General features: G+C 39.3%; 1 protein-coding gene across 1 annotated transcript in view; it reads right to left on the bottom strand.

Moving 5' to 3' along the window:
• ATXN10 (ataxin 10) overlaps window positions 1-13,666 on the bottom strand; it is a 164,193-nt gene that overhangs the window by 98,445 nt on the left and 52,082 nt on the right. Inside the window, exon 7 of the mRNA XM_024127255.3 lies at window positions 9,765-9,930. Coding sequence (XP_023983023.1) covers window positions 9,765-9,930 — 166 coding nt within the window. The remainder of the gene's footprint in view (window positions 1-9,764; window positions 9,931-13,666) is intronic.

Raw genomic sequence — 13,666 nt, 5'->3', positions numbered from 1 at the left:
CTTTTTATGGCTGAGTAATATTCCATTGTATATATGTGCCACATCTTCTTTATCCATTCATCTGTTGATGGACACTTAGGTTGCTTCCATGTCCTGGCTATTGTAAATAGAGCTGCAATGAACATTTTGGTACATGACTCTTTTTGAATTATGGTTTTCTCAGGGTATATGCCCAGTAGTGGGATTGCTGGGTCATGTGGTAGTTCTTTTTGTAGTTTTTTAAGGAACCTCCATACTGTTCTAGGAGACAGTATTTTTTTTAAAGATTTCTTTGATGTGGACCACTTTTAAAGTCTTTATTGAATTTGTTACAACATGCTCTATGTTTTGGTTTTTTGGCCACGACGCATGTGGGATCTTAGCTCCCCGACCAGGGATCGAATCCACACCTCCTGCAATGGAACGCAAAGTCTTAACCACTGGACCGCCAGGTAAGTCCCCAAGAGATAATATTTTAATATAGTATTCTGAAATCTCAAATAGCAAGAAACACATTTTTTTGCGTCTTTAATTTTGTTTTAATAGCTTTCGCTTGCTAGTTTAAAAGTTAGGAGAAAATATCTAGATTAGAAGTCTGTTTAGAAGACTGGAGCAAATCCATTAACTTATTTAGCACAGCGTCTGCATCCTCTTTTATTAAATGAGTAGTTGCCCAGATGGTCATCTTTGAATACCACTTCTCCTTCAAGAAATGGCTGACTGGCTATTGGTCTGGGGCAGAGCACATACGAGATGACCCTGGACACCTTGTCATACCAGAGAGCAAGGCAGCTATCAGAGTCTCCTCGGATCGTGTCAGAAGGAATCAGAAGCAACTTGAAGAGGCTCCCCTGGCCAGCAATGGCACGTGAAACCATTAGGAAGAATTACTGCTAAAATGGACTGGAAACAAATCCAGTGGTTTACAAGCCATGACTTCATAATAATGATTAAAGTAAAACTAAACAACTCACTCAGCAACTTTGTATGATGCCATAAACCCAGCTCAATACTTTGAAGACTGGTAATCAAAGGGGGGGAGGGGATCAACCATTTATTCTGTTTTTCTTAATCAAAGTGAACCTTGCATAACCTAATAGTTTATTAGAAGTTTCTCTTTATAAAATATTCCAGCTAAAAAATGAAAAATGAATGATAGAGTCCAAATACCACCATTTCACAACCTGCAAAGAATTAATGGATCTAGGCAATAGTCATTAACAACTGCTAACATTACAAAAAGAGACAACCAGACATTATATGACTCTTGATGAAAGTATTTATCACCAACAATGAAATATACTAGAAAGAGAAAAAAAGAAAAAAAAAAAAAAAAAAAAGACCTAACCCAAATCTGAATAAGTCTCTGGAAGGAATTATCATTCACAGGAAATGCAAGGAAAAGAGGGGGTATGTTAAACCCCACCATGGAGATATCCTCATCGAAAAGGAAACTGTAGGAAACTGTACAGGTGAAACAACCCAGTTCAACAGAAAATGAGCAAAGGTGGAAAAAAAAGAGAGGAGGAGGAAGAGGAAAGGGGAACCTAGTTAAAGGAGATTTAAGATACAGCAGCCAATTGCAACGTATGCCCTTATATCCTGATTCAAAGAAATAAACTTGAAAAAGAATATTAGACAATGGGGAACATTTGAATACTGTTCATTTGATATTAAAATTTTATTAAGTTTTCAGATGTGCTAACTGTATTTTACTTATGTATGAAGACTCCTTATCTTTTAGAGACACATGTAAACTACTAACTGATGAACTACGTGGGAGCCCTCTTTGAGTCGGGGGCAACTCGCGTAAGAATGGGTGGGGCTGTTGACGAAACAAGAATGGGGATGAACTGACAAGCGTTGAAGCTGTGGGCGATGGGGTTTCAAGACACTTTTTCTCTTAGTCTATGTTTGAAATTTTTCTTGATAAAAAGACAAAAATAAAATGAGGGGGTTGGAAGAGATGATCTGAAGTTTCCTTCCAGCTCCTAAATTCTATGATATTACCTGAAATAAACCCAAAAGAAAATTAATCTATCCTCACCTAACACATCTCCAGTTTTAATCATTAGAATCCTTTTATTAATCAAGTGTTTCTAATGAGCATTTGGAAACTAATAATGAAATAACAGCCAGAAGAAATTATTCTTTTAAAAAAATAAGAGGAATAAGTGAGATACCCTTCCATTATTTGTAAGTATTATAAAACTATATTCATTAAGTCAGGCACAAATGGCGGAAAAAAGATGTAGGCAAGTCAAAGGAACAGATTTTGAAGTTGTTAAAAGAGAAAAACAGAGACCAGTCTACCATCTAGATCACCTGCCTGGGCTCACTTTACCATTCAGTGTCTCTGAGCTATTTTACATTGTCAGATGCATAAAACTGACAATAATGCCAATGATTCTTGTCTACAGAAATGGAGATTACTTCTGTCTGGCTAGAATGCAATTAATTATTGCCTTGTGCATAGACTAGTTTCTGCATCTCTCTGTAAGTTCATTTCAGCATTCCTTTATCGCATATAAACATATGAATTCATTTGAATTCTTTAACAGTTGTTAGTATCTTACTAATTTCCACCATAAAAGGTCAGAAATCCAGAAATGGATCCAAAATTATATTAAAAATTTAACACATGATTTGGGTAGCACTAAAATTAGTAGAAAGGATGAGATTATTCACTAAATGGTATTGATAAAATAATTAACAGATAACTTTTAGGGAACAGTAGCTATGTACCAGTCAGTATACTAAGTGCTTATATTAAAACACAATTCATTTTACAGGCAAAAGAAACTGGAGCACAAAGAGGGTAAGTAACTTCCAAGATCACACACCAATAATAAGAAATCCAGGTTCAAACCTAAGCAGTCTTCTACCAAAGATTATATAGTCTTGCAGTGTTAAAAGACACAAGCAATTCATTTGGATCTATACTACACTTCTTACTCAAAAATAAAATCTAGGTTAATTAAAAACTCAGACAAAGTACTGAAAGAACTAGAATATATAGGTGTATATTTCCACAATCTAAGTGGAGATGATTTTACTAAATCTGTTAAAAAAAAAAAATTCAGAAGTCATAAGGATAAAATTGATAAGCCTAACTAGATTAAAAACAAAACAAATTCCTAAAAGGCTAAGACTACCATAAATAAATTCAAACAAAAAATTAACTGGGGGCAAAAAGATGTTTCTTACATGTGTGACAAAAGATTAGCTTTCTGAAAATGCTCATTAATAAACGTATTTTAAAAGGTAACCTAGGGCTTCCTTGGTGGCGCAGTGGTTGAGAGTCCGCCTGCCGATACAGGGGACGCGGGTTCGTGCCCCGGTCCGGGAAGATCCCACATGCCGCGGAGCGGCTGGGCCCGTGAGCCATGGCCGCTGAGCCTGCGCGTCCGGAGCCTGTGCTCCACAACGGGAGAGGCCACAACAGTGAGAGGCCCGCGTACCACTTAAAAAAAAAAAAAAAAAAAAAAAAAAGTAACCTAACATGAAAAACAAACTAACATACCGATCACTGAAAAACAAGAGAGAAATGATAATTAGATTAGTGAAGGGGTGCAGACCCCCACACTCTTGTACTCTTAGGTGTGTCATTTAGAAATTTCTCTTACAAATTTTAAATAAACATATTCTCTCTACTCAGCAATTCAACTTCCAGGAATTTATAATCCCAGACCTACTTGTCCAAAATTGCAAAGATATTTTTACAAGGATGTCCACTGTAGTATTATTTGTGAAGGTTTTTAAAAAAACAAATCTGTAAGCAACTCATATGTACATCTATGGAGAACAAAAGAAAAAACTTGTGATGCATCTATAAAGTGAAATACTATTCAACTATTAAAAAGGGTGAGATGAATATGCACACGTGTTAGAGTGTACGAAATATCAGGGTAAGCGAAAAGGAAGTTGCAGGATAGAATATATAGTATATTGTGTCTCAAAAAAGCAACAAAATGTATAGGTGTGTATATACAAAAAACCTTCAGAAGGAAAAAAGTATACGCTGATATATCTGTAGAAAATAGACGGGGGATGGGTGAAAAAGAGGAGTTCTTAACCTTCTGTTTCACAGCATTTGGCTTGAATTATTTTTTCTTACAACAAAGAAAATATTTCATAAGAAAGACAAGTTTCACTACAGCGAGTGACAAGACTGAGACTCAAGATAAAGCTAAACTGACTCTTCAATCTTAAAAAATAAGCATACTACAACTGACAAAAACACACCAAAAACTGGAAACAAGTAGTACACCAAAATTTACCAAAGGACAGAAACAGGTATGTTAATATGAGAACCTAAGACTATTTGTATAAAGGAACACACGAATAAAACCTCAGAATTTTAAAGCCAAACAATTAAATAAATTTAAAAACTGATGCTATTAAAAACATCTATTTTCATTCTGATTTCTAGGTCATAGCATCAGGAGAACTTTATTGGACGTCTTGTCCTAAAAATATCACAAATGGGTAAATGCAGTGGTTTGCTGGTAAACTGGCAGTGGATTCAGCAGTGAATGGTATAAACACTTCCACCGTGGCTGACTTCAAACTACCAAGCTCACAAATTTCTGCATATTTAATAACTGACTCTCAGAGGTTGGTACAGGCCAGCTCCGATACACTACCAGGTTTATGGTATATTTAATATTGAGGTACAGGTCCTTCTTAAATACTACTATGGCTTTTTTTTAAACTTCAACCTTAAAGGATACCATATATACATTAACAAGTATAAGTCATAAGTATATAGATCAATGAATTTTCAAAAAAGTGAACTATTTGGGCTTTTCAAAAAAAACACTATCTACAATTTTCTATCTATTAATACATAATAATTCCTCCCACCTTTAAAGAAAAAAGTGTGAAAAATACAACTTTTCCAAAACATAAAAAGTTACATCAGGTAACTTCTTAGTACAATATTGAAATCATCTATACTTTAAATATAAGTGCCTTGAAAAAGTTCAAAGCTGTGATTTAACAAGTACTAAGTGTACTTCATTTTCTGTCTCCTGGAAAATTCCTTTTTGAAACTTCCTTGAAGCACAGCTCGCTGCTCCTCCTGCTGGAAACAGAGGCAACTCTATCTCCAGAAAGGGAAGCAGTCTACGAGTAAAGCTTTCTGCTACCACAGAAAGGAGAATTAAAATACTGACCTTACCGCGAGACCTGACATGGCCTCTCTGATCCAGCACAGAAAATCAACAGCAAAAAGCAACCTTGAAGAAAGTATTTTCACAAAGAAGGAAATACACTTACATGGCAGAACAAGCATAATCACGGCCTACATTTACTGTGGGAGTTAACAGGTCCGCAGTGTCACACTCAGCCCTCCAGGAAATGCTGTGGGTCAGGGTCCACCTTCCCTACCTTCCCATCTGGAGACAGCAAGTGGACGGGCCTGTCAAAGGGCAGCCTGCTCACCTATGCCCGCCTCTGTGCCCAAGTGATTACCTCTCTACTCACCATTCCTATCAGCATGGAAATAACCTCTGTGATGTTTTTGAACATGCTGAAATCGACACTTGAGGTATAATTCATATGCAATAAAATATGTCCATCTGAAGAGTAGGGTTGTGTCACTGTACACAGCTACGTATAACACTTCTATTACCCCAAACGTTCCTTCATGTCCCTTGACAATCAATCCCACCCCTCCACTTCCAGCCCGGGTGACAGCTGATCTGCTTTGTTATAATTGATAAGTTTTGCCCACTGTAGAATTTCACAGAGATGGACGCATGCAGTGTATTCTCTAGTCTATTTCCACTCTATGTTTGAGATTCATCTCTGTTGTTATACCAGAAGTGCATTTCTTTTTACTGCTGAGCAGTATTCCAGAGAAAGAACAATGCTAACTTTAAGACAGAAGGGAAGGAAGGGGCAGACAAAAATAAAGAGAATTCCTGAAGTAAAGAGGAGGGAAACAGAATTACTGTAAGCTAGTGTCCATCTCCTTAGTAAAGAAAAGACCTAAATGATCTAGGGTAGGCTCGAGAATTTTAAAATGTATGAAGACATAACTAAAAAGACACAGACTACAGCACTAATTATAATAAACAGAAATAAGAACTCAAGTGTCCAACTACAGACAAATAATTATGGTAAATTCTTTACACAGAATGCTACACCGGCATTTTAAAAAGACATTCACTATGTATTGCTTGTTTGTGCACTCAGCAAATATTCACTAAAGTGCCTACTATGTACATAGTTCTATGAACATAACAGTCAAAACTTCTGCCCTCACGCAACTTACATACATGCAGGAGAAGAAGAAACAGGAACCTACAAACAGGTGGTACAGAATGATTTCATTTTTTAATTTATTTATTTTATTTATTTATTTTTGGCTGCACTGGGTCCTCGTGGCTGCATGCGGGCTTTCTCTAGGTGCGGCGAGCGGGGGCTACCCTTTGTTGTGGTGCGCGGGCTTCTTATTGCGGTGGCTTCTCTTGTTGAGCACGGGCTCTAGGTGCGCGGGCTGAACCTAAGACTATTTGTATAAAGGAACACACGAATAAAACCTCAGAATTTTAAAGCCAAACAATTAAATAAATTTAAAAACTGATGCTATTAAAAACATCTATTTTCATTCTGATTTCTAGGTCATAGCATCAGGAGAACTTTATTGGACGTCTTGTCCTAAAAATATCACAAATGGGTAAATGCAGTGGTTTGCTGGTAAACTGGCAGTGGATTCAGCAGTGAATGGTATAAACACTTCCACCGTGGCTGACTTCAAACTACCAAGCTCACAAATTTCTGCATATTTAATAACTGACTCTCAGAGGTTGGTACAGGCCAGCTCCGATACACTACCAGGTTTATGGTATATTTAATATTGAGGTACAGGTCCTTCTTAAATACTACTATGGCTTTTTTTTAAACTTCAACCTTAAAGGATACCATATATACATTAACAAGTATAAGTCATAAGTATATAGATCAATGAATTTTCAAAAAAGTGAACTATTTGGGCTTTTCAAAAAAAACACTATCTACAATTTTCTATCTATTAATACATAATAATTCCTCCCACCTTTAAAGAAAAAAGTGTGAAAAATACAACTTTTCCAAAACATAAAAAGTTACATCAGGTAACTTCTTAGTACAATATTGAAATCATCTATACTTTAAATATAAGTGCCTTGAAAAAGTTCAAAGCTGTGATTTAACAAGTACTAAGTGTACTTCATTTTCTGTCTCCTGGAAAATTCCTTTTTGAAACTTCCTTGAAGCACAGCTCGCTGCTCCTCCTGCTGGAAACAGAGGCAACTCTATCTCCAGAAAGGGAAGCAGTCTACGAGTAAAGCTTTCTGCTACCACAGAAAGGAGAATTAAAATACTGACCTTACCGCGAGACCTGACATGGCCTCTCTGATCCAGCACAGAAAATCAACAGCAAAAAGCAACCTTGAAGAAAGTATTTTCACAAAGAAGGAAATACACTTACATGGCAGAACAAGCATAATCACGGCCTACATTTACTGTGGGAGTTAACAGGTCCGCAGTGTCACACTCAGCCCTCCAGGAAATGCTGTGGGTCAGGGTCCACCTTCCCTACCTTCCCATCTGGAGACAGCAAGTGGACGGGCCTGTCAAAGGGCAGCCTGCTCACCTATGCCCGCCTCTGTGCCCAAGTGATTACCTCTCTACTCACCATTCCTATCAGCATGGAAATAACCTCTGTGATGTTTTTGAACATGCTGAAATCGACACTTGAGGTATAATTCATATGCAATAAAATATGTCCATCTGAAGAGTAGGGTTGTGTCACTGTACACAGCTACGTATAACACTTCTATTACCCCAAACGTTCCTTCATGTCCCTTGACAATCAATCCCACCCCTCCACTTCCAGCCCGGGTGACAGCTGATCTGCTTTGTTATAATTGATAAGTTTTGCCCACTGTAGAATTTCACAGAGATGGACGCATGCAGTGTATTCTCTAGTCTATTTCCACTCTATGTTTGAGATTCATCTCTGTTGTTATACCAGAAGTGCATTTCTTTTTACTGCTGAGCAGTATTCCAGAGAAAGAACAATGCTAACTTTAAGACAGAAGGGAAGGAAGGGGCAGACAAAAATAAAGAGAATTCCTGAAGTAAAGAGGAGGGAAACAGAATTACTGTAAGCTAGTGTCCATCTCCTTAGTAAAGAAAAGACCTAAATGATCTAGGGTAGGCTCGAGAATTTTAAAATGTATGAAGACATAACTAAAAAGACACAGACTACAGCACTAATTATAATAAACAGAAATAAGAACTCAAGTGTCCAACTACAGACAAATAATTATGGTAAATTCTTTACACAGAATGCTACACCGGCATTTTAAAAAGACATTCACTATGTATTGCTTGTTTGTGCACTCAGCAAATATTCACTAAAGTGCCTACTATGTACATAGTTCTATGAACATAACAGTCAAAACTTCTGCCCTCACGCAACTTACATACATGCAGGAGAAGAAGAAACAGGAACCTACAAACAGGTGGTACAGAATGATTTCATTTTTTAATTTATTTATTTTATTTATTTATTTTTGGCTGCACTGGGTCCTCGTGGCTGCATGCGGGCTTTCTCTAGGTGCGGCGAGCGGGGGCTACCCTTTGTTGTGGTGCGCGGGCTTCTCATTGCGGTGGCTTCTCTTGTTGAGCACGGGCTCTAGGTGCGCGGGCTTCAGTAGTTGTGGCACATGGGCTCAGTTGCTCCGTGGCACGTGGGATCTTCCCGGACCAGGGATCGAACCTGTGTCCCCTGCACTGGCAGGCGGATTCTTAACTACTGCGCCACCAGGGAAGCCCAGAATGATTTCATTTTTAATATATATATATGTTTTGTGTATGTGTGTATGTATGCATGCATGTATTTGATGTTATTTGCCTAGAAAAATATATTAACTATTATTTTGTTAAGTCATTAACTCTGGATGGTAAGAATAAGGGCACTGTTCTCCCTTTTCTGTATTTTCGTAACTGTTCTAAAATAAGGATACTGCCTTAGTCAGGCTCCTATGACAAAATACAATAGACAGGGTGGCTTATAAACAACAAACATTTATTTCTCACAGTTCTGGAGGCTGGAAGCCCAAGATCAGGGTGCCAGCGTGGTTGGGTTTTGGGGAGGGGCCTCTTCTAGGCTTCAGATGGCCCACTTCTCGCTGTGCCCTTACATGGTGGAAGGCGTAAGGAATTTTTCTGGGGTGTCTTTTATAAGAGCACTAATTACATTCATGAGGGCCCTCATGACCTAATCACATCCCAAAGGCCCCTACATAGGAATTTTAGAGAGGGAGTGCACCCACCAACATTCAGCAGACACGTTACTTATATAATTGTATGTATGTATGTATGTATGCATGTATTTATGGCCGCGTCGGGTCTTTGTTGCTGCGCGCGGGCTTTCTCTAATTGCGTTAAGCGGGGGCTACTCTTCGCTGCGGCGCGTGGGCTTCTTATTGCGGTGGCTTCTCTTGTTGCGGAGCACAGGCTCTAGGCACACGGGCTTCAGTAGTTATGGCACGTGGGCTTCAGGAGTTGTGGCTCGCGGGCTCTAGAGCGCAGGCTCAGCAGTTGTGGTGCACGGGTTTAGTTGCTCCGCGGCATGTGGGATCTTCCCGGACCAGGGCTCAAACCCGTGTCGCCTGCACTGGCAGGCGGATTCTTAACCACTGTGCCACCAGCAAAGTCCCTAAGATAGTTTTTGAAGCTTTTGTCCTTAGAGGACCTAGCTGAGTTAGAAAATCTGTCTGTTCTCTTACCTCGTCATCAGTATGCTGCTCAGAGGTCAATTTCAGCACACTCTTGCACTGATCCACAAAAGTGTTCGCAATCAACTCGGCATGGCTCAAAAACACAGGGATCTCATCCTTGCTCAGTGGCTCATCACCCATTATTTTGGCTATCATAAGGTCTAACAACGTAACCCTATAAAACATAAAAGATTTTTACATGAATATGTAATACTGAAATTGTATAATGCTAAAAACATTTATAGAGGCCATTTTAAGAGAATATTTTTAAATTCCTTACTTGTTTATAATGTCTAGCTAGGGAAAACATATTTTTTGTGAATACAATTAATCTTCATCAACTGCCTGTTTTTTAAAATCTTGATTTCTTTGATGTGACTTGGTTACAGAAACAAGCACCTTTTTATATCCATTACTTTCAGCACTGGAATAATTCCACATTTCAGAAATGTTGTCAAATTAAGTTTTATAGTATTTACATCTACTATAACAATAGCAAAGTTAAGTGGGCTAACATTTATTCACTATTTACTACAGAGCTAAACATTTTGCATACATTTCCTCATTCAATCTACACAAAACCTTCATGAGGCAGATACCGTCAACAGCCCCAAGAGCAAAGGGGGAAATAAGGCCTAGTGAGGCTAATCAATTTACTTGTCAGTGTCACACATACTGAGCTGCCGCGGCAGGGTTCAAACACAGGATTCAATCTCTGCCTCCTGGGCCACATGCTTTACCCACTCATTCTACTATCTTCCTTGTGAAGTTTGGGTTTTTCGTTTGTTTCATTATTTTACTTTACAAAAAACACAAATCTGAAGACCAAACCTATGCCATTTTTACTTCAATATTTAAATTATCACTTAAATATTTCTATTCAACAATCTCTTTCCTTCTCCCAGGAAAAACAAATCATACACAGAACAATCTACCCAGCATAAATCAAGCAGGATGTTTCTCCAAATCACATTCTGATTGGGATTTTTTTCTGATATGCATAATTCTCATGTATTTCTATATCAGAAGCGATACAAATATCTAAAATGCTTAGCAAATGGGGGAAAATATACTTGTATTAGGCAGGGAGCATGTCTCACTAAGAGAAAAATAAGAATTGGTTACTGCTTCAAGTAGAAAATAAAACGTGCTGAACTCTTCCTGTATTTTAGCCAAAGGCCGGCAAAGATCATCAGCCTGTTAATATCACCCACAGACCTTAGCCATTTTCAAAACTCCTAAAACTTCAGATTTCTTATAGAAATTATTAATCCAAAACAAAACAAATAATCCCCTCGACTGAGCACAAAAGAACAACAAGTAGTTGAGTATCGGGGTAGGTTTGTTTTCTCGAATTCACATATGATCTCTGAAGATGAACGGGGTGCTCTGGCCCAGAGCCAGGCCTTCCACCTTCCCTGAGCAGGACGATCCTCCGGGAATGCTAAGGAAGAGGCCACCTAGCACGTATGATTCAAAAGGAACCCAGATGTCTGCTCTAAAAATATTCTTTGTAATCTGGCAGTTATTTCGAGGTCTAAGAAGTCGTGATGCCTGGCTTTAGGGAGTTCAGCACCCAGTGGACTACCACCCAAAACAGGGTGAAGAGGAATGAGGAACAAGACAGGTCATACCTGGGGGAAAGGACCAAACACCAGGCAGTCTTGAATGAGGAAGGAGCAGATGCTGAAGGAGTCGGGTGGGGTCAGGACAAAAGGTGGGCCACGGGGTGGTGGTAATCCAGGCTGTCCAGCAGCCACAGGAAGGCCCTGGGGTCCAAGGAGACCGACCGACAGGGGGAGACACGGGAGGTGGCCCCAAGAGGTAAGGTAAATGCAGATTTCCTGCCTGATTTACACAGTCACCCAGGGGCAGTGCTTCCCTCAGACTTCTCCCTGGCTCAGGAGATGCACCTCTACACTCTGTTAGGTGATTACAAGATGGGAGATCTAAGGAGATGGGGAATGAGTATTTGGAAGGAAAAAAGGGGGAAAAAAAATCAGAAATGAATCTTTAAAATATAAAAATACAAACCAAGCTTGAATATTACCCGAGAATAAATTATACTTCATTAAACGATCGTACTTATATTAAGTCATCTGCCAGTAAAAACTTTTAAAGGCTCCCACTGTTAAGGAGTGGGTCCAAAAACTTTAGTCTGATATATGGGGCTCTCCCACCCAGAATCCCCACGTAACTCTCCAACCCCCTCTACTTCTAGCCACCATCAAAAACTATCCTTCTCGGGAATTCCCTGGAAGTCCAGTGGTTAGGACTCCGCGCTTTCACTGCCGAGGGCCCGGGTTCAATCCCTCGTTGGGGAACTAAGGTCCCACAAGGCACATGGCGTGGCCAAGAAAAAGAAAAACAAAACAAAAAATGCTTCTCATAAAATAAAGGAATCACACATAGGACATATAATTCAAGTAGTAAATTTTCTTTCAGAAGCATTTATTTTGATTGTGCATTTCATTTGCCATCCCCACTTCTATGCCAGAAAACATATGTGTACTGAAAAGTACTGCAGTCAGGGAAAATGAAACATAATGTGGAATGTCTTACTTCTTCCAGTCTCGGGGGAACCACACTAAATACTTCCTTGAAAACATAACAGAACACAAGTGGTCTAACAAATCCATTCACTCAGGAGTGAACGATGCAAAAGTAGAAAGACCCAGTCAGGGACTTCCCTGGTGGTCCAGTGGTAAAGAATCCACCTTCCAATGCAGGGGACGTGGGTTTGATCCCCAGTCAGGGAACTAAGATCCCACATGCCGCGGGGCATCTAAGCCCGCGCGCCACAACTACTGAGCCCGAGCCTCAACTAGAGTGCCCACGTGCTGCAACTACTGAGCCCACGTGCTCTGAAGCCCACATGCCACAACAAAAGATCCCATGCCGCAACTAAGACCTGACGCAGCCAAAACTAAATAAATAATTTAACCGGGGGGCAAAAAAAAACCCAGTCAAAGAGGTCAGAGACTAGCTGTCTAAAATTATTACACCTCAGTCTTACTTCCTTTAAACCAGAAATCATCACTTGAGCTGCCTCAGGCTCACCAGACACACCACTCAACTCAGAGTCACTCTATAATTTTCTCTCTCGATCACTGGCTGTCATTAGCATTCTAATTCACTTCTGATTGAACAGTTACATACCCTGTCCTCAAAATGATGATTCCTGTTTCATAAAGAAGTTGACAGCAATGTACACGTGAAGGATTTTAGGAGAAAATTCTACAGCAAGATTCATATTTTAAAGTTATGCTTAAATTGATGCAGTCTACAATTTCAAAAGCCATGTTTGCACCATCTTGAAACAGGTAAGTTTTTTATGAGAGTGAAGGGCAAAGGCGGAGGGGGAAAGAGTGAGAGAGGGAGTTTCATGAGCGTTCTAGGGCAGGAGATAATATCCTACAATTCTGGAAATAAAATATCTGTAATTCAAAGACTGACATCTCCCAACAAATTCTGAATAACTACTCCACCTGTATAATTTGTAGAATGGCATGCCACAAAGGCCAAAACTTTTATTAACCTGGAAAACAGGCTAACCAAGATACAGGCAGACAGCTGTTGCTGAATTAATCTCATTAGTCCCTTCATAAATTACAGATATAAGAAGTTAGTGCGTTACAGGGAAAATGATCAGTGATTTGGCATCAGACAGAAAGAGTTCAAATACCACTTCTGCTACCTTTGTAACCCAGGGCAAATACCTAAATGGCAAGAATAATATCTATTTCACTAGATCTTTTTGAGGATTAAATGACAGTGGCTGTGTGTTGCCTTCATACGTAACAGTGACGCTACCTGGAGGAAAAAGTCAAGATCATCAGAGAAGTAGTAATAACAGCAGAAACATGGAAGCAGAAATGGCCACTCACAGTTACTGAGTGACAATTACACGC

This window comes from Physeter macrocephalus, chromosome 6, assembly GCF_002837175.3.
Source record: "Physeter macrocephalus isolate SW-GA chromosome 6, ASM283717v5, whole genome shotgun sequence".
Taxonomy (NCBI): domain Eukaryota; kingdom Metazoa; phylum Chordata; class Mammalia; order Artiodactyla; family Physeteridae; genus Physeter; species Physeter macrocephalus.
This window is presented reverse-complemented; position numbering and strand designations above follow the sequence as displayed.